Here is a 27,037-nt window from a genome sequence, read left to right as displayed (position 1 = left end):
AACTAAATGAGCTTTTTAATAAATGCAAAGCGTGTTGTAGATCTTTTACGAGACGTTTCGCGAGAAGAAATACGAAGGATACTTTTTTATTACTTACAATCCCAGATTCGAGAATATTCTTAGCGGATTAAATGGATTATTCGGATAAAACTGAGCGGTAAATTCATGTGACAGTTCAAAAAAATCTCTCTCCGCGAACAGATATCCAATAAGTTGGCGCGATCGGAAAGTTGAGGAAACGCGTTTCTAATCGGGTTAAGATATTCAATCTTCATTTCTTTTTCCATTTCTCCTTCGTTTTTTGTCATCATCGCTTACATCACATCGGATCATCTGTTAAAAAGAGAATTGCTTTTCCCTTTCTCTTGAATTTCTCCAACGCATTTACCCTCTAGGCTTTTATTCTTGGATTTTTCTATCAGCACACGTTCCGCAAACGAGTTCCAGGTAGATAAAATTACTCCCCATGTTCTTTCTCATTCACGTGACACAAATCCGAAGTAATTTCGCGTGATTCTAATCAGAAGAAAGATAATCTCCGGCAATCTCATTATCGCGTTCTTTTCAGTAATAACGTCCAGCAAATTATCGTTCTGCGTATGTGTATCACGTTTCTCATTTACGGTTTAAATATCAAATTTTATACTTTTAAAATTAATATAAATTACTAATACGCTTCCTTTCTGATACGAGAAGGGACACTTTTACAAATCGCGATGTTGAAACTTTTTCGTGCCAGGCTCGTTTATTTCTGTCTCCATTTTTCTCTTTCCCTCTCTCTCCTTCTCTCTTTTTCTTTCTTCCCAAACTACTATATAGCTTCCTTTCATTTCGACACCCCATGAGGATTGCGGTAGCTGTAGCGAACGAGCGGGAGACCGATCACTTTTACGACATTACCGCGAATCCACCCGTTCTCGGGCGAGTTTTAGGGTGAATCACGTTTGCGCAAGCCCGACAAGAGAGGTGCCGGAGCCAGAACGACGTGCAACAACCATGCGAGCTTTAGTTTTCGCCAGGGCCTCGTCGCGAAAAAAGGGTTGCACCTGCTCAGACCGAGAAGCTCTCCCGTTGCGCTCTAACATGCCGCCTCGTGGTGCCAATCGCTTGTTTTTACGAGGACGATAATGCATCTCGATCGTAAGGATCGCGTCGCGAAAGTATCCGGAGCGACGACATCGCATCGTCGAGCAATTAAATGAGAGTGAAAGCGTAAAAGCGGTGTTTGCATCGTTATTGAAAACGGCTATTTTGCATTTTACTCTCGTGAACGTGCTGAATTCGATTCGTGCGTTAATCCTACGTCGTTATCCCACGTTAAATCCTACGTTACATAAATGGTGCGCGCGCTTATTTAATCCGCTGTTTAAATAAATGAAAATTATATTTCAGCAATCTTTCTTTTTCGGTGCAAACTTCTTCCGAGCTTCGAAAAAATCGCCGAAACTGTGTCATCGCGAGCTGTACGCCTTGGAACTAGTCGATGATCGAATTTATTAATCCTCCCTTAGCCGAGTGACGCTAAGTTTTGGCGAAAGACCACGTGAGGTGTACGAATGGAGGGAAAAACATAACGGATCTAAGAGAATCGCCGGCGATATATGACGACTTGCGAAGTTCCTAGTGACTATATGGCAACGTCCACGGTGGCGGATCATCATGAGATCGTCGAGAAAACTTCCCAGGACGTTTCCGAGCGCATTTCCATGAACTGTCCGCCGAGTAGTTTCCCAGACAAGTTTCAAGATTTCTTCGCGACACTTACCGAGGACGGGGACGACTTACCCAGCATGCTCGAGAACAAACTCATACCGAGGTAATTAAAGTGGAATAATATGCAGCGTATAATTATAGCGCGAAACACTTATTTAGGTAATAAATATTTATCAAGCTTTGGCGAAAATTCTTGAAATTTCTCGCGAAAAAATGCCGACAAATTCGAGCGCTTTAAGTGAAGTTCCATATCTCGAGAAAGAGCGATATTAAAATGTATATTAATGGAAAAATAAAAGAAAATTAATAAAAATTACTTTGAATAAGGAGTCTAGCTTTCTATAAATTGATTTTTTAATTAACAACAGAAACGATATTAAAAACGATATTAAAACATCTTTACTGAAATTTATTTGCGTGCGAGAGAGGAAGAAAATGCGACTTGATTAACTGCTAAACATAGAATCTCATGTTCCGTCGATTATTTCAGTATAATTAAATAACTATAAATAGGGGTGCACGCGGACACTGATCGAATCGGCGAATAATGCGATTAAATCATAATCGATGCTATTGATATTGAAGCAAGGAATAATTTCAGCATAGTTTACTTAGACTCTAGTGTCTCTAGTGTATGCTGTTATTGTAAATTGTTGTAAAATAACACAATGCTTGAAAAAAAAATAACGTATCGTTTTGTCCGAATAGATGTTTTGACGGACGAACATATGCAAAATTCCAATAATCCTCAAAAGAGGCAATACTATTCGCTAACGCACAATCGGAGTAGAACTCGACTGCAACTTTCTCTCGAAATTACATTTCTCAAATTGAAGGATTATCCGGGCTGTTACGCTCGTGTCGTATTCGAGTTCGCGGCATGTAACGAACGTGCGTGGGAAGTCTTTGGTATTGGTTGAAGCCATTTGGGATTCTCGCAATCGGATTAGATGTTGTCGCGAATGCGATTTCAACGTTACCTCCGTATTTAGCGAAAAAGTGTCAATACTCGACTTGGTATCCGAAAATCGATAGAATGTGCGATAAAAATACGATTCAAATAGTTCGGAAAAATTAGATCGGACGTTATATTTGCAAATTTGAAATGTCCAAACGCATTATTATTTTCATAGAAAATTAGACGCCACAAACGTCGACGCAAAAAATCGGCGATGTAGCAAGAGGACTGTTCAGAGGCGAAGCAGCGAGGTGGAGGTTCGTCTCCATCGCACCACGTTGTCTGGATCTCAGGGTCACAGCTGTGCGGATGGACTGAAATCGCCGATCCCTTCCAGACGCAGAAGCTCCAGCATCGCGGTCGCCAGACCCACGCCGGATCTGCACAGGTCGTTGTTTCCTCATAAAAGTGTAATTGATTAATTTTCGACCATTGCGTTAACCCGTAAATCCGATACATCATTCGCTCGGTAATCAATCTGTCGAAACTGACGCTTAAAATCCCGATATCGCCGCGTTTCCGCGAACCGCGCTGAATCTCGTTTCGCATCTCGAACAGCGAACATAAATTGATTAGAGAAATTTACGATGACGCTCGCGTGGAATATTCTATTTTCGTTGCGCTAGATTTCTGCAAGCGGAGGCTGGTCCCTGGGGTCACCTGTCACCCTCAAGCAGAAGCCCCACCAGGACACCGGCGTTGAGTCCTGGCGCCGTGTCGTCCTCGTCACACCTGAGCACGGGTGCGAGTCCATGCGGACCCAGTCCGACGAGTCCTTCCGGTCCAGCGACCGGAGCTCGTGGGACCAATCAGTATCGCAACAGAACAAGCAGCATGCCGGCGGTTCCACGTCACAGGGTAAGTGCGAAAGGAGAAGTAGTAGTACAGATAAAGGCAAATAGAGCAAAGCAAAAATTTCATGATAATGAGAATTTAAAAAAAATTTCATGATAATGAGAATTTTAAAAAAATGTTATGATAATGAGAATTTTAAAAAAATTTCCTCTGGAAAGAGACTTCCCTGTGTTTTGTATAATGGCTCTATCTTCCACCGCGAGAATAATTTATGATCCGCGGAGATATTCAGTTGGCAGATAAATGGTACGTGCACAATGAGCTTCAGCGATAGGCAGATCGATAACGCGTGTGAAATTGAATTAATTTCCTCGGCCATTATTGACGATAGTTGAAAATGTTGCTCCGAAAGGCTTCTTTCTTTATAACGGCGTAGTTTCGCGCGTGTACAGACAAAAATCAAATCGAATGCATCGGACTGTAAAATGGTATGACACAATAGCGATGGAAATGTCGCGGCTGTCATTCTTCTTGAATTTCAACCTCGCAGAATGTGAAATGGAAAATCGCGAAGCGACACGACGAACGGATGTACAGAGCGCTATCGCGAGAAATTACCATCAATTTCGTGTTACTGATTAAACCCGTATTAAACGATGTTCATCTATAATTTATACCACAAAATTTGCAACTTTTGCAGTATTCAAATTATAATTTTGTATCGTGTAAAAATATTTCTAAAGAAATAAAATACATATACATATACATATACATTTATATATATATATATATATATATATATATATATATATATATTTTAGGATACAGCGATACATGAAATTACAAATGGAATTCTATGAATTAATTCTTTTTGAATTTTATCACAAATTATAGATCATTTAACGCAGTCTCTAATTCTTTTTCATTGTTGGAAACTGTTGGTGTACCATTTCAACTGTCACAATTAAAACTGAATATTGTCAGCACGTGAATTTGTAATTATCCCAAGCTTCGCGAAACGAAAATTTGATTTATTTTAAATTAAATTCAAAAAAGAAAGGAATTTATTTGTTATACCTTTCGCGAGAAAACCTTGTTTTACCAAATTTTATATATAATGTACAATCCTTATATAAAATAAAGATACGGTTATACTTCTATTTATATATATATATCTAATCTTCGTTAAATTTTGACGGGCGACAGGCGTCACGTGGAGACGATACTAAATGGTATAAGCAGCCTGCTGCGTAAAATCCAAGGATCTTGCGAATTTAAGCTTCAACGTTGAGCGCCAATCCAACTTTGTGACCGCCCCTTATAATGTTCCCACAATCGATGTTGAATGAAAGGATTAACACGATCCCATCGTTTAGCTTCTGCAAGAGACTCGTGGCCAATTGTAAATCAGTGTTGGCTTTAAACCGCAAAGTCGATCTATCGTCGATTTTACACTTCGCCGCGGCACCCATGGTCCATTTTTGCATATCGCCCCGTCTCGCGTATATCCCATTTGCCGCAACATCCAAGTCAGGATTTACTGAAGGATAAAACAAATTACGATTAGTGAAACGAAGGGAGGATCCATGAATATATATATATACACATTATAGATCGAAATTAGAGATATCATATTTTATGATGCGTCATAATTTTCACGACGCTATTTAAACAGCTAGAATTCTCAAACGATCTCTCATAAACTGAAGTAGAAAAATTTAATATAAATGTTACTGATTAAAGCAATAACACAAACTTTATTGAAGATAAAGATTTCATCTTCAATATTCATTTTAATAACATTTACCTTTGTACTTTGTTAATTGCTCCTGCAAATAGATACGATTATTACTGAAAAATCAGTAACATTTGTGTGTGTGTGTGTGTGTGTGTATCCATTTGCAAGATTAGCTTTCAAAATTTTTTTCTATTTTTTTGGATTACTGTTCTTTTTTTGAACGCTAATACAAATCTGGGGATTGAAAGTATATAACTAATATTTAAATATATTCAGTTTTATATATATGTTATATTTATTTTTATTTTTAAAATGTAATAAACACAAATAATTAAACAAGGCTTTTAGTCAAAAAATATTTCTTTAACAAAATATATAATTATAAATTTATGTGATATGTATTTACGTCATATATATAATATGACACATTTTAAAATATTACTGATTGAAACAGTCACTATCATAACTGATTCTTTCCGTGAGATTTCATTGATTTGCAATACTATACTTATAAAATCGTGATTATCAATGACTGTTCATTCATGTTTGATAATATATTCTGATTTTATTTAAGAGAAACTAATTTTTTATCCGCGTTTTTTTAAACAAAATTGTTCACTATTTTTGATAATACATTCTAATTCCATTTAAGAGAAATTAATTTGATTTTTTGGCTGTGTTTTGAAACAAAATTGTTCATGTGCAACGCTACGTAATTTTTACACGAACATAATAATATCGGCTTACAGTTCCGAGTTTTGCTACACTATCGCATGACATTGTCAAACCCCTCCTCCCTTTCTACACCAATGTCACTAATTATCGCCCTTGCTCAACCGAGAAAATTGATAACGCCGGCATATGCCAATATATGCTAAACGATTTGTATTACACGTCCATATTCCGCCTATCTAGATGCGGAACAACGGGTTCCCATTACAGTCGCTTCAACGAGGCACGTTTAACCCCCATTACTTAGCACGCGAGAGGTAATCTAACGGTTTTGCTCAACGAGGATGCTCGACTGCACGTAAAATAACAGGTAGTTAGTAAAAGAGAGCATTATTAAAATAGAGCGAAATTGCTTTGCGTACTTTTTTCTCGAAAAAATATTATTTTTCATTGGCAACGACAACGTTTTACGTAAAACACAGAGCACATTGATTTCGCAGGGACGCGTAAGCATAAATATTGTATTACGGATCCCGCGTTTACCTTTGCACCACACAGAGAGCCCGTATTCGTGTGGTATACAGGTACATCGAAAATGCAAATCCACATCGGAGCAACCATAAACCAGACCGATGTCGTTCTTCGTCACCTTGTTCACGGCTGTGTCGTAGCCAGCTCGATAGCCCAAGAGGAGATCCCTGCATTTCACCACTATTGTGCCGAGCAAACTGGTGCCCGAATTTAGATCGTTGGCTGGAAATTCGGTAATTCGCACGATTTGACATTTGATATATTAACGCGATTACTCGCATAATTGACAAGCAAACGTTTCCAACTCGAAAATCCAAAATGTTATGGAAATACATAGAAAGTATCTTGATAAATAATTTTACTATTTTTGCTTGATGCTTGAATTCACTCTGATGTGATAAAATAAATCACATAAAATTCTCTAGTCTATTTTTCGTTTTATTTTATTATTCGTAATACGTATCTTTTAAAGTTACTTTTGTTAATAGGACTTTGCGTTTTTAATAGCTTCAATTGCTTAAACAATTATTTATAAATTTAAACAATCAATAACTGAATTAAAACCGTACAAGTCTATAATTAGGATAATTAATAATTAATTAATAATAATATATAATAATTAGTTTTTCTCTTAAAATCTTTTTATGTCTCCTTTTTTTGAATAATAAAATAAAAATTTAAGATAATTTAATGTTGAGAATCGTTGAGAATTTATTTTATCCTCTCTCAAAGTAAATTCGATAAACAAAAATAACATACATTTATCAAGCTCTCTATGTATTTTTAAAATTTCATAATTTTTAAAATTTTTGAATTGTGACATTTCCTCGTGAGATATTTCCCTTTGATGTAGATATAAAATTATTCAATTTCATCGCGCGAGTTGTATAAAAACAATGATATAAAAACAATGGTATTTTATATAAAAAGTTGACTTTTCTCTATTTTATTGAAATATTTCCCTATTTTATTGAAGCTGTTTGTAAATCTACCTATTTGAGGCCGAAATTTAATTCATCCGTCTTTGTATGCACCGACAGATCTGTAATTTCTATTTTATCTCTTTAAAATTCGACGCGAAAGTTTATTATGTGATTTATTTTGTGCCATATCGATAAAATCGCAATCTCGCTGTTGCTATCGAAACTTCCAGAAATGACTGCTTCGATGGCTATTGTGAAAATTTGTGTTTGCAGAAAATCCGCGGTTTGTTAGTAAATATTCAGAATACTGAGATATTTAGTGCTGCGTTTCCGTGATATTAGTTAGAAAGGAGTTTATCAACGCATACACAATTAAATTGTTTGTTGAAATTTCTCTTAAATGCAATTGCGAAATTATGCGGGAAGAGAAAGAGAGAGAAAGTGAAATTAATTATCCGAGGACAAAAGGCAAACGAAACAGTGTTTCAATCGACATGTACAATCTCTTTATACATTATATTTCTATATATCTATCGTTATAGAACATGTCAGAGGAAAATTTTCGAATGCGAGTGCATGTGCCGTTGAGATAATTAATTAAATGCAGGGGAAGGGGGGAAAATGTATGTACTAAAGGTATTTCGATGTTCCAGCAATTTTTTTATACTCTCAATATTAATTTGATGAACCGGACGTTAATTACTATTTGAAATGTATGGAAATGCTTTTCATGCCATGCAATATTAGAAATTAATCTCATATATATATAATGATATATATGTTTGTTATTTTATATCTAATTGTGTATGTATTAATATACATTACAATATTATTTCATAATATTATGCTACATAATATATATACTATATAATACAGATAAAATAACACACACATATGTATCAGTGTATTAAACATATGTGCGTGCATAAAATTCTTTTTTAAAAAATGACATGGTACTTTACATAACATTTTTTCAAGAGGTCAGTTTGGAAAGACACAACAATATAATCAATCTTTTTCATCCTTCATAGATAAAAATATAAACATAGTATGTAAAGCCTTTTATCCATCGTTCAAACAGCGATCTAATCAAAGCTGTTACCTTGCAAAACTTATAAATAGAGAATAAATTTATTCCGCGAATTTTTTGTTGTCCGTGCTTTATAGAAAAGCGTGACAAACCTACGAATATTGTCAGTGAACCAATTAACTTTTAAATCTTTAGAAGAAAGCGTTGACATTTGCCTTCGGGAAAAGTCAGAAAAAAAATCTATCGCGAAATTCCGATAAATGTAAAACTAATTATATAGATTTAATTAGAGAGCATAAACTGACAGATCTCGCAACGTGCGTTGATCCTCTCGTTGGCGAATTGCGAGCCGACCTTCACGCTTTTCGCGGACGTCTGCGGATTGTAAGCGCACTCGGAGAGCAAATCGAAACCCTTCATTAGCAGCCCGTTAAATTCATATCCCAGAAAAAGCACGCCTTCAGTCGTCCATTTCAGCAGCAGAGCTCCGGCGTCCGCCTTGTACTTCGTTTCCATTAAACCGCTCAACTATGCCACCAATTCATTGTGAATAAATTATCTCTAATTTTCTTTTAGCGCTTTTATATATCTCACTCAAAAGTATGATGTCTAATTTCAAGATTACTTAAGAATGTTTGATTAATATTATTCGAATAAACTATTATAATTCGACTTTTAATATGCGATTTAAAAGGCAAAAAAATATATACAACATTTATCGAACCTATTAATGTTGCGATAAAATAATTATTTTATGAATATTAAAGTATTATTATATGCATATAAATTATAAAGATAATAAAAAAAACATCATTTTTTTCTCCTTTTAAGGCAACAGTTCGCCACGTGTTCGAACTTAATCATACGCGCATAATATTGCTCGTATAATCCGATATATAATTAAAAGCAAATATTGCCGCATATATGAAATAGTTGACTCAGCTACATTTTCTCGTAAAATTTTTTACAGAATACGCGCGTAGCATATCATTTCCATGAACAATAAATAATGAATGAATGGTGAAATAAATGAATATATGAAAAAAGAATATATTAGCGTACAACGATATATATAGGTCAAATCGTTTTATGGTTCAACAATTTCTATGGCAAGAAATTTATATTATTCCGTAAAATTTAATTTAAAAATTTAGACGAAAGTCTTGCGATCCTCGATAACATTTTTTATGCAATATGTCAATCCTACCTTCGACGCCTCGAAATTCAAAGTTGTGTCACTTGTCATTTGGAACCTCTTGGCGGATTTAGTCTTGACGTTGAGTTTGATAAGACCCTTGCCTTGATGGTAGGCCGTCTGGAAGACATCCCTTGCGTTTTTCCCGAGGTCGGCAAAACTTGGTACCTCCATTACGAATTCAGGGTTGAATAAATTATCTTCTTCTGTAGAATTTTTTCTCTCTAATATTAATATATAAAATATGTTATAAAATGTCTAATTATAAAAGTTTCTCTTCTCTTGCTTTTTTAATACAGCGCGATTTATACGCGTAATTATTAAAATAATTTAAGTTTTCAAATGTTTCCAATTTTTATCTAAAATTGTTGCTCCCTACTTTTCATTTATCTTTAATTTATTAATTATTCAGAAGATTAATGCGGACTGTATATTTTATTCTGCAATCTTTTTGATTTGATATTCCATCTATAAATCGGAATAACCATTTTAATCATTTCGGTATTTTTCTTATCAAAACGTACGTTTTTATCCTATTGAATAATCTGAGACTCAGCAGATTGAAGCTCTGATGTAATTTGAACTGACGACATACGCGAGAATTCCTCGACATGACGAAAACATGGTCAATGTCAATTGCTCATTGCGGGTTCGAATGGGACTGGGGAATAGACTGATTAATCTCGCGACTTTTATAGAGAGACGAGGTCGATGCTTTTTTCACGCTTTACTGCGAATATCGGAATAATAAAGTGAACTTGATCGAGGAAGGAAGTGAGGCACTATCGTTTCAAACTATCGATGAATACGGATCGAGGAACATTCGGACCGAACTTAATACAATGCGTTCGTGTAAGTGCATGCATTTGAACGAGCTAAACCCTGAATGATGTGATGAATGATGTCACTGGACAACGTGTATGTACATCGATCAGCGAATGCGTTAGGATTCGCTCTGACCCTAATACGAAGAGTCTAGTGCGTATTTTTGTCGCCTTTCCACCTCGCTTCGCAAGGACGACAAATGATATATGACAACAAGGCCATTCAGTGCAATTTACATAGCTTTATATCTCGATGTACATCATGTTGATTTAATTTAATTTAATTAAATGCATCAGAAAATCGCACGTATCATGTATAATACAATTTGCCAATTATCGATGATGTTTAGTAGGATTATTTATTTTTTATGCAACATATTAAATTCTTCTCTAATCTTTCAATATCGTTCCATCAAATGTATAAACAGTTAGGTATAAGTATCAACAGTTATATATTACAGAATAAATTAAAAGCCTGAAATTAAAAAATATCACCAAGGAAGCGAATTTTCTTCCCATTTATAACAATTTTTAATTTTTCAAGAGTGCGTGTTGGCTCCGTATAATCGATGTGAAATAGATATCCATTCATGTTGGAAAAAATTAAGCGAATTGATCGCACATAATTGTTCCTTGTTGTAGCCAATGCTGGCCGATACGAAGCGTAGCGGCGCAACGGGAGGCGAAGAGAGCGAGATCGAAGATGGGGTGGAATATTACAGACTACGATCTTTCTCCATAACGGCGAATGGGATCTACAACTTGGGCGATTCATTAAAGACGCGACGCAGCAGAAGCATTAACAGCGTCACTTCGTCCACCAGTTGTAGCAGTACTCGGGAGAGCAGATTGCTCAGGTGAGAAATACTGAAACTGAACATTGTTATGGATGATGGCGGAAGAGAGGGGAATAATTTTCCTTCAAAATTAACATCGTTTCCTGTCACATTCCAACTTTTGTCGAAATTGCTAGAATTATTTCGAAAATAGTAAAGCTTCAATAAAAAATAATAGTTTATTTAACCGGAAAGTTTCACAAATAAAAACAATGCATACTTTTCTCTCTCTCTCTCTCTCTTAGAGTTATAGTGGAATTGCAACAAAAGTGTTTTGTAATTACTTTTATTGCGTGATGATTGCATTTTCGATGTTTACAATTTCCAACTGTGAAGAGAAGAGCGAGATTGTGTACGAACAAAAATAATTATATTCTCTTTTATAATATTATTCAAATAATAATAACGAGAATTATACCAGTATTGTAGTTGTAAGACTAAACTTCAATGACTGAATTATAATTGGATACTTTCGTCTCTATGGTTACTGCAAATAATATAATATGTAAAAGTATAATGCATGGGAATGTGCGGAGAAAGGGACATGCTGGAAAATAATCTTCCATGTGGTACACGTGCATTTCCTCCTCTGCGTTTTCATCTCCCCGGATTCGACTCGGCTGTTTATTTTCCTTCTCAAGGGCTTCGTTGCAACGACAATTTCGAAAACAAAGAAAAATACGTCCGATGTTTCCCCTCGCATGGTTTTATGTAAAACACAAGTTTTTAATATGTTATATAAACTCTTAATTTATTTTAATTAATTATCTTCTCGAGAATATACACGCGCGCATATACATCGAAAGAATATAAAGATGATATTATTTTCATAGAAAGTAAATAAATTTTAAGGATGCTTTGTATGTACAATCCCAGCAAAAAGTAGCTGAAAATCAATATTGACGAATATATCCACTTTTGGTGTATTTTGAGTATGAGAAATTTCGTGGAATATTACAATTTGATCTTAGCTACAGTGCAAAGATGTATTTTTTAATATTTATTGCGTTTTTACTGAAATATTCCGAATTTTGTAAATCGAAATGATTAACTTTTGGTAGAGAATTTCGCCTTGTGTCAGATGGCTAATTTCATTGAATTATATTTAATATCTTTTTAACCAGTTAGTACTTGTATAATATTATTTGACCAAATATTTCCTCTGTATCTAAACTAGACTTTTGCAAATTTTAAACAAATTCTGAATATTATTTCCATGTGTTTTTGTCATTTGAATCGACGTGGTTATACGTTTCCCATAAGAACACATGTTAATTCGATGCAAATTAAAATCCTTATAACTTGTGAACGCTTTAGTGAATCGATTTAAAAATTGTACTGAAGATTCTAAACGTATGTAAGGACATTCTATACAATTTTCATTAAATTCTCAATATTTTGAAAATAGGTACAAAACATCCTTAAATAAATAAAAATAGCAAACATATAGTGTATATGATACCCAGTCGACACAATTTGTTACTGCTATAGAACTTGGGAGTAATACTTTATATAACAAATGTTTTGTGATATTTATATCACAGTTACTTCTATTTATCACTTCCTGTTATGTAATATAAATGTACAAATGCAACATATTATTTACATAACAAGCATGTGGTGCTTCAATATATAACCAATATTGCAGTATAATATTGCAGCAACGTAAAATCAATATCATTAATCAGTTATATGATAATATTATTTTTATATCGAATTTAAACGTTGAAACTACATAGATGTTATATTATGGCTGCGTTCCGAAATTCACTGCCAGTATTGTAAATCTATAGTTTACGTTACGTATATTGTAGATTTTCATTACTGCAGTATTTTCAAGTAAGTATGTAACATATATATAGCAACTATGTTTTTCGGTTATGTATTTGTAACATAAATGTATCATCACCGTTACTTTTGAAAAGGGGCGAAATTATAATATAACTACAACATTGCAGCAACTTTCACGTTATATAAAATGTGATATTGAAATGTATAGCTGTTATATAGTGAACACGTAATTGTGTCGACTGGGTATTTTTATTTACACAAAAAATATTAACATAATATTAGCAAAAATTAAATTGTTTATATTATTATATTATTATATGTATAGTATATTATATTATATATTATATATATATAATGATTATATGTTTGTCATCCGCTGGACAAATTTAAAACTTATTTGATAAATCTCGGAGAATGTTGATTGTGTACCTCAGAAACTGTAAGTAAAAGTTCGACTAGCCTTTGACACAGGAGGTTGACACACGTCAAATCTAAATTTACCACCGGTAGTTTCCGTTCGGAAACTACATCGGAGAGAGCTCTAAACTTCTCGAACGGCTATTTACGCTTCCATGCGTCGCGAAGTAGATCATATTCGGGCGCATCCTCTCTCTTCTCGGTTTATCAGCAGCTACTCGATTTACTCGTCAACTCTCCCGTGCGATGCGCAAATTCCGAGTAAATGCGACTCCGTCAACACTTAAGGGCGTCCTAATTGGCCGCGGGTAATTACACGCCCGGGTGTAAAGGATGTCGGGAGGATTAACTGTCATAAAGAAAGTCACCCTCGACCGTAGCAGTCATCGAGCTTTTAAAGAAAATTAAAGACCGGTCGCGCTTAACGTCGGGCGCCTCCACTTGTCTTCTCTCCTCCTTTACGCGTGTAATTCACCGACGTGATTTTCTACATCGTCGAATCCCAAAAGACCGTTTTTTTTTGTACATACGGTGAAAAATGGCAGCGACGACCGTCCCGAGGACGCGATGCGCAATCTTGGAGAGTGCTTCTTTAACGAGAAAAATCCAGGTTTCGAAGAGAACGAGATAGACGCGAGGATGGACGTATCGGTGCAGCTGTGGCGAATAATTTCGATCACGAGAGGCGCAAGCTGTCTCGTAAATTCTCTGTAGAAAAGTCAACGATTTAAAGAGATAGAAAATTTCTAGCGTCGTTACCGCAATGCACGGCTTTGCGTAGCTTTTCGTAGCTTTTTTCTCTTGCCACTAGAAGCAAAATCCTCATTTTACAGATCAGTTTTAACGAACGCGTTTTTGTCACTTGTCTCTTCGCCGTTTTCCATTTCAAAAGCACACGTATAGACGCACACGGATATGCACTTTTATTCAATTTTAAATATAAAGTACAAAGTATATATGAAATAAGCTCGAAAAATATTCTAGTAACGATGATAATAACGAGAAGGGAAGATTATTATTAGACCTCTGAATATGAAGCGGAGTTGATGGTTGCGGAAAAGTTTACTTTAACTATGTAAGGGGATGACATGTCTTTCGTAGCGCATTTTCCTAGAAGTAAAACTACCATGACACATTTTTGCAGCGCAGTCACATTTTTGTTGGGATCGTAAAAAATAAAATTACTCGATATCGCGCATTATGACATAATAACCGTATTAATATCGAACCAAAGTAGCCATAATAGCATAATATCGAGTTTGATAAAAATCGTCGGAATTATATACGTTTCCTGAATGTAAACTGCTAAACTGCACGTATCTATATAATCTGAGAATGAAATTATCGTCATTTGTTGCCTTAACAAAGAGGCTGGGTGGACCGCGCGTGTTTCTGGGATAATGACGGGACGAGAAATAACGCGATTGAATCGCGTAATTGCACATCTGATTAGGATGTGATATAAATAAAATTGCGACTTCCAAGTGCGCGATTCTGAATGTATCCGTGTTAATTCCGTGCATGTAATCTACCTTCTTTGGATTTTATTCCTCTCTTTTTCTCCTTCGCTCTTTTCAGTTCGGCCTCGCAGTTCTCCGACATGGAGACGGGGGAGGAAGCCGGCAACGAACGGGTGACGACTTACAAAGTAGGCATGCTGGGTGCGTCGGAAGTCGGGAAAACCGCCCTCACCGCGCAATTCACTACGAGCGAGTATATTTGCGCTTACGACGCTTCCCTCGGTAAGAATATTCAAATTAGAAACCTTCTTCATCCGCAGATCTAATTTTCGTATCGAAATGATTGATTCGCGACGCGACGATCGGTCCTTCTGGATATGAAACATACTCTCGAAGTGATTCGCGCGATTAAAATTCATGGATTTTGCCAGAAGAAATAGCAATTATTTTCTTCGTCAATGGATAGATGATGACGAATAGATCTCTTTTCAATCGCAAACTACGTGCCATATCGTTTTCATCGCCGTGGAGGAAATTGATGTCGTCTCCGCGTTTCTGCTTCGGAAAGAGCTCGAATAGAGCTCTTCTCTTTCCGGAATCTTTGCGTACGGCAGATTATTGTGATGGCTATTTTGCATTTAATATAATTGTAAGTTCTCTCTCTCTCCCTCTCTTTTCTCTCTTTCTCTTTCGCGAGAAAGTGATTATTCGCAAAATTGTGCGCGCTTTTCCGAGATTCGATGAGAATTAATTAATCCGATGGGAAATGTGTTGACCAGCATATACATTTACGCGTAACATATTTCCCTTTAAATATTTTGATTGCATCAAAATAATTGCCCGATTATATTGTCGACAAATTATTCTTCGTAAATGGCTTTACTGCCGCGCTCAAATTACTTTGGTACGTCAAATTGCATCCCGTTAATCTTTTCAATTCGCGCAGTTTCCATTCGCGTTCCAAACGTTATCGCGCGTGCAATAAACGGCCTCGTACTATATTCCTTTTGTCGATCGACAATCGGTAGCAAATGTATTGTGCGAGTCGATATTTATTCGAGAGTACGAAATTCGATCGTATCTCGTGCGAGAGTGCGATAACTTTCAATATAACATATAACAATAAGCAACGTGACGCGGAGAGTTTAGCGAAGTCCGACCGGGCTAATTAATTTGTTCGAAATGATTCGTTTCGAGATACAATTGCGCCTATAATGAATCGTTCATTGGCGCGTTCACGCCATGTTTATACGTTTCCCCTCGTTCGCGAATTCCATTCACGACGCAAATTTGCTCGCCCGTTAAATAAGCTTCAATGCTTAATTAAAATTCGCTCGTTAACGACTCGTATAACGCGCTTTTTTCGCCTTTCGATAAGATCCTCCATCAACACAGAAAAAAAATAAGTGTCAGATCAAAACTTATATACTTAACTAACGCGTTCATTGTTTCCTATATACGCAACAATTTCTAATCTTCTTAGAAGAATTTAATAATTTTAAATTTCAACAATATTACAGTCTTATTTTAATATTGTAATTGTCATCTCAAGAATATATAATTATTTAATTCTACTTTAAGAAAATTATAATCTTTGATTTAAAAATGTTTTCTATCTAACATTGTTTCTTTTCCATTCAAGAAAATTAAATCTTAAATCGTAAGAATATATTTTTCTTGATTGAACTGTATAAAATGGCTTCATTCAAGTAAGCAATTATTCAAACAATTATATTTTTCTTTAATTAACGCAATGTAACTTCATTTCAAGATTTCCATGTTAAAACTAAATATATTTTCAAAACAAGAGTGTCCTTTTTTTCTGTGAAGGGAATACCCTTTTACGCTTCGTGTGGCGTGGAAGAAAACAATCGTTTCGTTCAATCAGAATTTCCGATATTGATCTCCGTATCGAGATGCAGTTTGAGCTTAGTGCGTTCGATAGCGATTTGTAACGCATTGCACTTTGAGAGAAAACGACGAGATAGAAGACAATAAGCGGCTTGTTGTTGACCCGAGAAGGAAATGGCTTCTCCGTTTCCTTATTCCTTATTCCTTGGAGCGCGTACGTGTACAATATTTTATCGCCAGCGAGGTCACCCTCGTAGTGGCTTTCAACGCTGATTTTATTGAAACTGTACAAGCTTATGGACCCGCGTTTCGAACACGGGCCGGCGGCGATCCGCGAGAGCTTTCAAAGCTGACCCCTCGTCGTATCGATTTTGCGTCGAGGCTATCGTTTCGTCGAGGGACCGAAATCGATATTTTCTATATTACGTGTGGGATGTAAAAAACACATCTTTCTTTTCTCGAATTCTCTTTGGTGATTCGCACCCGACTTGAATTGTAAATGATTCACTAGGGAAAGAACGATTAATCGGTGAGTTCCAGAATTTTATCGGCGTTTTGGGTGCAATTAGGTCCGTCCCTTCGGATAAATATTCGCGCATGACGCGTACATCATCTCCTCTTGATGATCTCGTATAAGATTAATGAGGGATCGAGCCTAATTTGCGTAGCGATGTGACAGATAGTGAAATATGATCGTCGAGAGAAGACCCGGAAACGTTATTGTCGGAGATCGGAGCAGTATATTAATCATGTTGTTTCATCTGTTTCCAAATTATTCTTTCTTGAAGTATCACCGGCGCATTCGCGATGAATAATTCGGAATGCATCGCGAATTTCAATTTTAATTTCCAGACGAGGAATACGGGCAAAAAACCGTCTCCGTGATGCTCGACGGGCAAGAAACGGAACTGGAGATCATCGATCATCCCGCCGCGGAGATGTCAGTGAGTATAACAGACGCAGTGTTTTCCTGCATATGTAGAAAAACTCTACCGTTAAAAATAAAGACAATCGGGCGATCGAAGTTACTTAATAAATTGCATTGGATGAAATTTATCTGACGCTTTACCGGCTCGCAAGTAGAGTAGTTATAACACGATATCATCCACATCTAGAATTCTATTTATCGTCGCTGATTAAATGTCAACGTAAAAAAAACCTCGGGATACGCGTTTCGATATAAACTACACGCGAGATAATAGGCGTAAATGAGAAAGAAAGAGATCGGAGAAACGTAGGTGTTATTCTTTATCCATTAAAGAGAACGAATAGACGGAGAGTCAATAACACGGAAGAGGAAGCAAGTGAATTATTTGTCTGGATTTATCAAGATAGATTGGAGAAAGGTTTCCGCGTGGGTACATAATATGATATCGTATGAAAATGTATAAGCTGTATAGAACAAAAAGCGTGCAAACAGCAATACACTGCCGTAAAGAATTGGTCGGAAACGTACGCGCGAATTATTATTGAAAAATAAATAATTTCTTTTTTATTTATATTCGTTACAATATATATTTCTATTTCATTTATTGTGCAGTATTGCATGTGTCATGTCACAGTAGAATTCATTATTTGTGCGAAAAAAGAAATAATAATAAAAGCTATTCGCCGAATCTATTTTCACCACCGCCGATGATCGATGTTTTTCGCCGAGTTTTTCCATTTTTCTTTTCATTTTTCTGAGGTCGAGAGTTTTTGTTCGACCTACAATCCGGACGTGTACGTAGTGGTGTACTCGGTAGTGGACAGAAGGAGCTTTAAAGCCGCCGAGGAGACGTTGCTCTATTTGTGGAAGAGCGATTACATGGCTACTCGCGGTGTCATTTTGGTCGGTAATAAAGTCGACCTCGAAAGAAAGCGGGAGGTTCCATCGGTGGGTGAGTATAGGCGAATTTTTGTCCAAATTTCCCAACGCAATTATAATTCGCGAACCGTTTCAATGAAGTCCCGAGAGAGAATATGAGTCAATCAAATTTTTAATTAAAGGAAAATCCTCATTACTATAAGAGTAGCAAGAAAAAAAATATTTTTAGCATTTTTTTTGACACAAGATGATTTTAATAAAAATGTTTTATCGATTGTACACTGTTGTTAATGAAAATCTCATATCGATGGTTTTTTTACAATACATTTTGTAAAATTGCATTAAAAGACAATACGGTAGCTGTACGTCATGCTTTGTTGTCAGACTGTTTTAAAAATTATTTCGATTGAAACAAAATGACCTATACTTTATAAACTATATGAATGTATAGTTATCGTTGTATACGTACAAAGACTTAAAAATATTAATCTATTGGTAAAATGTCAAACTTCTGATCAAAATAAAAATGTTATTAGGGAAAATCGAGTTTTCGATTAAAAAAGATTTTCTCAAATAGTAGTAGACAAAAAATCGACAAAATAAATAACGATAACTATGTAAAAATACATCCCCTTTTTGTTTCTAATTACCGAATAATTCCCGAGACAGTCTAATAATATATAAGACGTATAATTTTTATTTACATTACTTTTTTTTAATTTTATTTCAAGCATTCACAAATTGTGAAGAATCAATATATCGATAAGATATTTTTATTAGAAACTTTATATGTTAAAATATTTTGTACTTTTTTTTACAATAGCTTGTTAGATCAAGATCCTTATTATATGTGTTTTTAGATTTATATAAATTTACTATCACGCTAAGGTTGACGAAATAAGCCAGAAAAAAGCATTTAACGAATCTTGATGGTAAAATTACAATAAAAATATAATATAAAAATGAAATACGACGTGTAACGCGGTAAAAAGATAAAAGAATCTGCAAAGATTTCAAAATCGCATGGACATTCGAATCCTTGATTCCTGCCGACAGTCGGTCGTCATCTGGCGAACAATTGCGGCTGCAAATTCATCGAAACCTCCTCGGGTCTGGCCCATCACGTGGACGAGCTCTTAGTTGGCATTCTAGCGCAGATCAAGCTGAATCCGCAGCGGGACCAAGCCACCAGGCGTCATCGGAGCAAGCACCGCAGGCGAATCCTGAAGCATCTGCTCGGGTTCAAGAGGAAAACCAAGAGCTGCGAGAACCTCTTCGTTCTCTAACGTACCTTCGTTTCTTCGCGTACGGCGAAGATGATGATTTCGCCGGATATCGGATATTTCGAGCGATTGTCGTCTCAATCGGCTCGAAAAGAAACGTGCGCTATCTGCGGCGAGTCTTGTCGATCGCGCTCACGTAGACGAGAAACGTATCTGATAAAAGCCCAATCGGCAGCGCGAAGTAGGAATATCGAGCAGGCTCTCGTGGCACCAATTGTAATACGGAAGAGTTCGCGCGATACGTGACAAAAATCGTCGAGCTTTTGCAGAAAAATAAAATATAGGTATCGCTTCATCATACGATTCCAAAGCGTGATTTTTTTATACGTCGAAACGTGACGCGGTGGATTATTAAAGTAAAGATGATTAATGCGAAATTCTGTCGCGAAACGCGCATTTACATGCGTAAGTAATACTTTTATGAAAGAGTATCAATGTGTGTGTATTGCGTCGTATTTCTCTCTCCCTCTTTCTCTCTTTCACCGAGAATAATTGTTATTGTATATTTCATCAAGAGCAATTTTGATGTTTATGTCATCTCGCGCGGCTTATGCAACGCTGCAATTCATTACGAGGACAACGCGACGCTAAATAGCAGCGAGAAACAAGTCGGAAATAATCATGAATGAATAATGGGATGTACGATAAAAATTATATATACGAGATACGAATTCTGACAAGCAAGCTATCGCAAAGTCATAAGAGGAAATGTGATTTATCGTAACACGTGGCGCTGACAATAGGAAGCTACGCGCTGCTGTTCATCGATTTTTGTGAAGTTTGCAGAAATGATATTATACTACCAATATATAAAATCATCTTTCACACGAGTTTCAGAGGTAAAATGATAGAGGATTAAAAATAGTTTCTTATATATAACGCTTATGTAGCTGCAGGAAGTGAGTAACACAAGTATTACTTAGCAGCTTTAAAAGTGTTATGTTTTAAGTATTTTATAATAACAATTATTATCCAAAGAATATATCAATGAAACTGTCATTAAAAAATAGTTATAAACTCTCTTTTTCTTTCTTTTTCTTGGTTTTTTATTATTAAGAAAACAGGCAAAAAAATTTATATAAACCAACTCCACTTGAACCTGCATAGTGCTTCTGCTGCTAAGCTATTTGTACTCATATGTTCAATATTAATCCTGAGCAGCTACAAGTATATGCGCTGCAAGAACCTATTTTTATTCTCTCATAACTTGACTTCTAAAGCCCATTTGAAAGATTACACATATTGATAGTATATTTTTTATCATTTCCAGGGATTGTATTACCTGTTTTTTTTATTATAGGAAAAAAGGGAAAAATCGTGACTAAAAATGGAAATTTAAAAAAAAAAGAATTTTAATTGATTTTATAATCATATCAAAAGATTTTAAAATAATAAAACTGATGTATTATTTAAATAATAGTATTTTCAAAAATAAGCACAATATATATTTAATATATATATAACTTCTGATAAAATTTATGTGAGATTTATAGACCTTTAAACATTTTGATATAACTTATTAACAAGTTAGTATATATAAAATCATAATATTTATATATTTTCAACATAACTTATTAAATGGTATAAGAATGAATATGGAAAGCAGTGGCATGTTTTAAAATAATAATTGGCACATTTTAAATAATAATATATTTATTGTATTTTAACCAGTATCAATAGTTTTGAATTTTCTGTTTACCGTACTTTCAGATTTTTTTTCTGTACTTTTTCTCTCACTTCTCAACTTTGTTCTTTTTCTTTATTTCGAATTTTTTTAGAATTAATTCTTGAAAAGTTTTACTCGTCATAGATTTATTATTAATAGCCACTTTCCTCCAATATTGTTTCTAGCAGTAAATTATAGGGGAAGATTTTAGGTTTAAGAGGGAAAAAAGCAAGAGCAATGAAAAGAGGATAAAGAGGAAATAGAACGACCACTAAAAGAGAACGACCACTGCGTTTCTGTAAATTTAATGGACATCGAAGAAGAACAGCGCGTAATTGTCTCGTTGTAAGATGACGAAACGTTTTGAGAAACTTTGCAAAGATCTCCTGACACTTCGAGTTTGCATTTGTGCTATCTAACGGTCTACTTGGAAGATTACCATAAGCTCATTTTCTCTTCCAAATGTATATAGATAAGCTACATATATCCGATATAATCTAGATTAATGTTTGTAATAATACGATCGTATGATATAATAATAATGATAATAATAATTCTAATAATTAACAGCTGTGGTAAACATGAAAATCGATCCGCATTACCATTTGGAGTGCGCGAGAGAATTAATTGTAGAAACATCAATTTATACGTACACTTTGACGGCTATCTCGCGATGGAATATATCGAATTTATTCGATTAAAAAAGAATCGAGACGTCTAGATAACGACGTTCTTTCAAGAAGAGACTCTGTCTTCAGATTCATTGCTTTTCATTGACAATTTTATAATATACGTATTTTTTTATCGTGAATAACTTACTCGAGCTTAAAAGAACTTATCTGAAGATTTATCTTTTTAATTATAGGATATATTTAATTTAAGGATACAGTTTCGCACACTAATGTTTTTAAATATATAGATGGGATCAACAAAAACATAACTGACCAAGCAAATGTCTTGTTTACATAAAGACAGCTTTGCCGAGATGCACGAAAGAGCGTCGTTATATAGTAAAATTTCAGCTACGGGATTCGCGTTCGAAATATAAACAATCTACCTGCTATCTGCATTAAACTGGTATCTGTTTAATATCGTTATCATACATGTGGGGAACATATCATGTAACTACGAGAGATGTAATCTATCGATATCAGGTGCTCCGAAATCTCGAAATTAAATTATCCTTACGAATGAATGTTCGTTTTTGAGAAAATCCGATATTTTGAGTACAATTTATCGACTTTGTACGCGCAGCTTCTGTTAAAATCGACCAAACAGTGAATGTTTTATATGGATTTTTAATAAATTTGTTCTTTTCCTCAATTTTCTATCCAGAAAGAAATTTTTTATCTTCATCTCACACATTGTCGCTATTTATGCTAAAGTGACAAGTAATTGCAACGTGGAAAATTAGATAGATGCCTTACTTTTAAGTCCTTTCCCCTTGTTTAATTTTTTATTCGTTAAAATAACACGGTAACAAAGGATGAGAGAACGAATTCGGGAGATGCGTTGCTGGTAGTATCGGAGGTGGCAAAGGACTGGGGCAACAAGGTCCACGTGTTATCGGACAACATCGAGGTGGCGGGACACAGGGTGGTCTCCGAAGCGGAGCTTCGCAAGAAAATTCTTCGATCCTCGGGGGCAAAATTACGCTGAGCGATTCTGGTGATGGAACACTCGGACATTTGCTACGAAAAATGTTGCGAATGATGAAACTATAGTTATGCAGAGAGCAATTCTCCATTTTTTTTCACGCGCAAAGGACACAAATAATTTTGATCGTTTCGATTAATTAAATATTTCGCGCGTACCAGCGATCAATCATGCATATCAGATATTTCAGTTCTTCCATATCGTTCCAACACGGCTCTGATTTCTTTTTATAGCAAGACGTGTCTCTTACGTGTACTGACATTTTATTTTGTTTCAATTGTAAAATTTAATTTTAAAATTTTAATTGCATCGGATATTAAATCTCGTTGTGACTTTTGACAGAGAATTTTTCTGATGAGAAGAAAATCGTCGCGTGATGTGAAATTGCAGTTTAATATATAAAACCAATCTATCGCGTTTTTAATAATACTGCGAACAAAGTCGCAATTAAAATGTGTCAATTTTAACTCCAAGCCCTTTTAATATATTTTATATGCATTTAAGTTATAAAACGTAATTTTTTTCGAAAGATTATCGCACAGAATTATGGCAATGTCCTCCGGAAAAATTAGTGCTTATCAGAGATTAATGTTGAGAATTGCTTCGATCCTGCCTGAAAGAGTCCGCGGCGCATTTTTGCATCCTGCAGGTATGCTATCTAAAAATTCAAAGAAAATATTTCCTAAAAAAAAAATTATTTCGTATCTCAGGTCCGACTACGGTATTTTTCTGGGCACCGACGTTTAAATGGGGCCTGGTAATAGCGGGTATAGGAGACGTTAATCGACCCGCGGACACAATCTCGCTCAGTCAAACTGCGAGTCTTATGGTTACAGGCGCTATATGGTCTAGGTATGAATTTTATCAATTATCGATTTAATCATAATACTATCAACTCGTCCGTATCTACGCAATTTTAGATATTCGCTGGTAATAATACCCAAGAATTATAATCTATTCAGCGTCAACATGTTCACATGCGCCACGGGGGCGTATAATTTTGTTAGAGGATTGTTATATCAAATGGAGAAGAAGTAAAAGACGGGAATCGTGAAATGGAAATCGTGAAATTATCGTATATCGATATATCTTTTGTAGAAAAATGTATGTATACCTCCTCCGATCTTTATTTTATAAAATTATTTTACAGTTACGCTAACTATTCGTATATCGTCGTAAGGTTTATCAGTCTTAGGATTTGTCTTCACTTGACTGATATTTTGCACGACTTCCATTCCTTTATGAACTCGGCCAAATACGGTATGTTTGTTATCTAACCAGGGCTATAGAAAGCGAATAAAATATTCGCATTAAGTATCTTTAGTAAGTACTGTAAAGTATCTTTTATAGAAACTATACATCATCTTAATCTATGTTCGATAAATTTTATTCGAGATAAATTTATACTCACCGTCGGTGTCAGCGTGATGAAGAATTGGCTACCATTCGTATTCGGTCCCGCATTAGCCATACTTAAAGTGTATGGTCTGTCATGCTTCAAATTTGGCTTAAACTCGTCCTCGAACTCACCTCCCCATATGCTTTCACCGCCAGTACCGGTTCCGGTGGGATCGCCCGTCTGTATCATGAAACCTTTGATAACTCTATGGAAAATGTGTCCGTTGAAATAACCATTTTTCGCGTGTACGCAGAAATTCTCCACAGTCTTGGGGACGTCCTTGCCGAAGAGATTGACGTGGATGTCGCCGAGCGCCGTATGAATGATCGCTGTGTCGTATATTTTCTGCATATTTGTAGCTTCCGTCGAAGATATAATGTCTTCTTTGGAGGGCTTCTCATTGAAAACATCTCGGTCGCATTCTTGGCTCTTTGTGTCTTCCGGTTCTCGTCTCGTGAACATGTAGAATCGATTTTTTTTATGAGCTGTGCAAAACAACGTTGGATCGGGACGGTTCATTTCTATCGTAGGATTCTCGGAAGCTTCCATTTCGACAGTTAACGCAGCGGTTGTCTTTCTCGCTTTTCCCTGCACATCATTCGTATGTTATATATCATGAATCGTACATCGATCTGCGTTTTAATCACAAAACTTATTAAATACCTGGAACAATGCTAGCTGCATTGGTCGTATATTTTCCGGCTTTCCCATAATTTTGATACAACGATTTGTGTAAAGATTCACCATTTTAACACCTAGCATTGTAGAGTACAAAATAATATAACCAGATTCGTCAAAAATGATATTTCCTAAATTCGTGTCAGTTTTATCCAATTCTCTTTCGACTGCCATTCTGTAATGCGTAATAACAAAAATTTATGTAACCAGTTGAAAGAAGCATTTAAAAAATTTTGAGAACCATAGAAAGTAGCAAGCATTTTACCTGCGTCCAAACTCCATGTTTGGAAGTTGCTGTACAGTTTGTTGCAATTCCGTAAATCTTTGAAGTGTCTCGTCAAATATCCTATATAGTTTGCCTGTCCGGAAATTGAAAACTCTAACTTTTCTATCTCCACTAAGGGATGCAAATCGTTTGCCATCAGGTGATATTGCTAAACCACATGGATAAGTTTTATTCTTGGCAAATTCAAACAAATCGGTGTCTAACTTTGATTCAAACGATATGCATTTGGGAAATCTGTACTTCATTTTCGGACCTGTCCAATACTCCAATATTCCTGCTTTATCGATGGAGATGCATGTTTCATATACAGGATTATACTGCAAAAAGAAAGATATATTAATCAAATTTTTTTTCAATTAATTTAATAAGTCTCTTTATATAGTTTGAATTGTAATTTACTTTCATAATAACGACAGGTTTAGTGTGTAATTTCTCCAATACATGTAAAGGTGTATTTGTTCCTTGACCATCGTAGATAAATATTTTATTCGATTCTTGCGAAGATACTGCTACAGCAGACATAGCATCGCCAGCTGAATATACCCATTCAGCACAGAGTGGCACAAAATCTAACCTTATCATATTTATCATGTCTTAAATCAAAGATATATATATGATAAATTAAATGTTCTTTATAAATGTTTTAGAGTAAGTAAGAATAATAAATATATACTTACCAAAATTGATGACGTCAAATATTTTCATAGTTTTATCAATACTGACTGAGCACATGTAAACACCATTGCAACTAACAGACATTGACTGTATTGCCATTAAATGTGCCCGAAAATGCTTTACAAATTCTATCAATTCCTCTTGCTTTTTCCAAAATTTTACATGTCCATCACAACTGGCAGTTATCACAAAGTTTGACCTGAATTGATACATTCGAATAAGATTTTCCAGAAAGCAAAAACTATATACATCATTTTATTATTTATGCAATATACCAACTTTGTTACCAAAATGTGAGTAATGACATCCCTGTGCATGTAAGACTTCTCGTAACATTCACAACATGGCAAGTTATCTATATACACCTGTTCGTACTCCAAAACTGTAAAAAAATAAGAGATATTTAGAAAAAATATACAAATAAAATACAAAAATTTTCTTATTTATTAATGTTAAATAAAAATAGAAATAAAATTAAAATCTTGCAAGAGAGATTTACATAGAATAGGGAAACATTATTTTTCATTATATTTATTTAAATGTGAATTATAAAAATTGTCTTCATTATAACCTCGTTGCTTCTTTTGCGGTGCAGCTTCTGTAGGTAATGGTCCAATCCAGCCATCTTCCGTGTCACTCTCTTCGTGTTCCCGCTTGCCGCTCATTATAATGACCGCATATAACGTATGATATTTCCAATATTATTAATAAATAAATACACACAACGTATAATCACCTATCCACAAATGTTTATGTTGCAGCGAACCTCAGCTGCAAACCAGCTCTTCAGTTGACACTATTGGTTGAATAAACATGACAGTCGACCAATATAAAATCAGCTTTAAATGTGCTG

General features: G+C 35.3%; 4 protein-coding genes and 1 long non-coding RNA gene across 6 annotated transcripts; 2 read left to right on the top strand and 3 right to left on the bottom strand.

The window, feature by feature from the left end:
* Positions 1–381: 381 nt before the first annotated feature.
* On the top strand, positions 382–22,807 carry LOC145972676 (uncharacterized). The gene is made up of 9 exons (XM_083101453.1): positions 382–447; positions 1,512–1,816; positions 2,847–3,059; positions 3,298–3,529; positions 11,022–11,236; positions 15,002–15,165; positions 17,587–17,678; positions 18,422–18,614; positions 19,598–22,807. Exons 2-9 carry the CDS (start codon positions 1,602–1,604, stop codon positions 19,825–19,827), a joined length of 1,554 nt encoding a protein of 517 aa, XP_082957579.1. The 5' UTR covers positions 382–447; positions 1,512–1,601; the 3' UTR covers positions 19,828–22,807.
* On the bottom strand, positions 4,513–10,328 carry LOC145972677 (non-selective voltage-gated ion channel VDAC2-like). The gene is made up of 5 exons (XM_083101454.1): positions 10,080–10,328; positions 9,568–9,779; positions 8,666–8,888; positions 6,420–6,629; positions 4,513–5,006 (listed from the first exon to the last, which is right to left on the bottom strand). Exons 2-5 carry the CDS (start codon positions 9,727–9,729, stop codon positions 4,741–4,743), a joined length of 861 nt encoding a protein of 286 aa, XP_082957580.1. The 5' UTR covers positions 9,730–9,779; positions 10,080–10,328; the 3' UTR covers positions 4,513–4,740.
* LOC145972681 (uncharacterized) lies at positions 21,512–23,542 on the bottom strand. The gene is made up of 3 exons (XR_014439247.1): positions 23,305–23,542; positions 22,918–23,181; positions 21,512–22,817 (listed from the first exon to the last, which is right to left on the bottom strand). It is a non-coding gene; the product is annotated as an uncharacterized LOC145972681 (long non-coding RNA).
* LOC145972679 (mitochondrial pyruvate carrier 2) lies at positions 23,543–27,037 on the top strand. 2 transcript variants are annotated; one of them, XR_014439245.1, is made up of 5 exons: positions 23,543–23,795; positions 23,857–23,998; positions 24,067–24,250; positions 26,780–26,868; positions 26,946–27,037. XR_014439245.1 is itself a non-coding variant. In XM_083101455.1 (3 exons), the coding sequence occupies exons 1-3, from the start codon at positions 23,693–23,695 to the stop codon at positions 24,182–24,184; spliced, it is 363 nt and encodes a 120-aa protein (XP_082957581.1). In that variant the 5' UTR covers positions 23,544–23,692; the 3' UTR covers positions 24,185–26,081. The 2 variants fall into 2 exon arrangements, 1 of the variants encoding a protein (XP_082957581.1); XM_083101455.1 differs by lacking the exons at positions 26,780–26,868; positions 26,946–27,037 and having other exon boundaries at positions 23,544–23,795; positions 24,067–26,081.
* LOC145972675 (peptidylprolyl isomerase domain and WD repeat-containing protein 1) lies at positions 24,252–26,985 on the bottom strand. The gene is made up of 8 exons (XM_083101452.1): positions 26,756–26,985; positions 26,464–26,566; positions 26,187–26,383; positions 25,909–26,102; positions 25,489–25,826; positions 25,209–25,398; positions 24,558–25,133; positions 24,252–24,429 (listed from the first exon to the last, which is right to left on the bottom strand). Exons 1-8 carry the CDS (start codon positions 26,847–26,849, stop codon positions 24,286–24,288), a joined length of 1,836 nt encoding a protein of 611 aa, XP_082957578.1. The 5' UTR covers positions 26,850–26,985; the 3' UTR covers positions 24,252–24,285.

Source organism: Camponotus vicinus, unplaced genomic scaffold, assembly GCF_025532165.1.
Source record: "Camponotus vicinus isolate PSW18456_S1 unplaced genomic scaffold, iyCamVici1.0 SCAF_6, whole genome shotgun sequence".
In the NCBI taxonomy this organism is placed as follows: domain Eukaryota; kingdom Metazoa; phylum Arthropoda; class Insecta; order Hymenoptera; family Formicidae; genus Camponotus; species Camponotus vicinus.
This window is presented reverse-complemented; position numbering and strand designations above follow the sequence as displayed.

Excerpts from the sequence above, each read along its gene's own strand:
- LOC145972679 (XM_083101455.1), top strand. The coding sequence starts at position 23,693 with ATGGCAATGTCCTCCGGAAAAATTAGTGCTTATCAGAGATTAATGTTG. Across the intron at positions 23,796-23,856 it reads CGCATTTTTGCATCCTGCAG|GTCCGACTACGGTATTTTTC; the intron begins GTATGCTATCTA and ends TTCGTATCTCAG. Across the intron at positions 23,999-24,066 it reads ACAGGCGCTATATGGTCTAG|ATATTCGCTGGTAATAATAC; the intron begins GTATGAATTTTA and ends ACGCAATTTTAG.
- LOC145972675 (XM_083101452.1), bottom strand. The coding sequence starts at position 26,849 with ATGAGCGGCAAGCGGGAACACGAAGAGAGTGACACGGAAGATGGCTGG. Across the intron at positions 26,103-26,186 it reads ATTTGACGTCATCAATTTTG|ACATGATAAATATGATAAGG; the intron begins GTAAGTATATAT and ends CTTTGATTTAAG. Across the intron at positions 25,827-25,908 it reads AACCTGTCGTTATTATGAAA|TATAATCCTGTATATGAAAC; the intron begins GTAAATTACAAT and ends TTCTTTTTGCAG.
- LOC145972676 (XM_083101453.1), top strand. The coding sequence starts at position 1,602 with ATGACGACTTGCGAAGTTCCTAGTGACTATATGGCAACGTCCACGGTG. Across the intron at positions 3,060-3,297 it reads CCCACGCCGGATCTGCACAG|ATTTCTGCAAGCGGAGGCTG; the intron begins GTCGTTGTTTCC and ends TCGTTGCGCTAG. Across the intron at positions 3,530-11,021 it reads CGGCGGTTCCACGTCACAGG|CCAATGCTGGCCGATACGAA; the intron begins GTAAGTGCGAAA and ends TCCTTGTTGTAG.
- LOC145972677 (XM_083101454.1), bottom strand. The coding sequence starts at position 9,729 with ATGGAGGTACCAAGTTTTGCCGACCTCGGGAAAAACGCAAGGGATGTC. Across the intron at positions 8,889-9,567 it reads TGAATTTCGAGGCGTCGAAG|TTGAGCGGTTTAATGGAAAC; the intron begins GTAGGATTGACA and ends TTGGTGGCATAG. Across the intron at positions 6,630-8,665 it reads CAACGCACGTTGCGAGATCT|CCAACGATCTAAATTCGGGC; the intron begins GTCAGTTTATGC and ends CCGAATTTCCAG.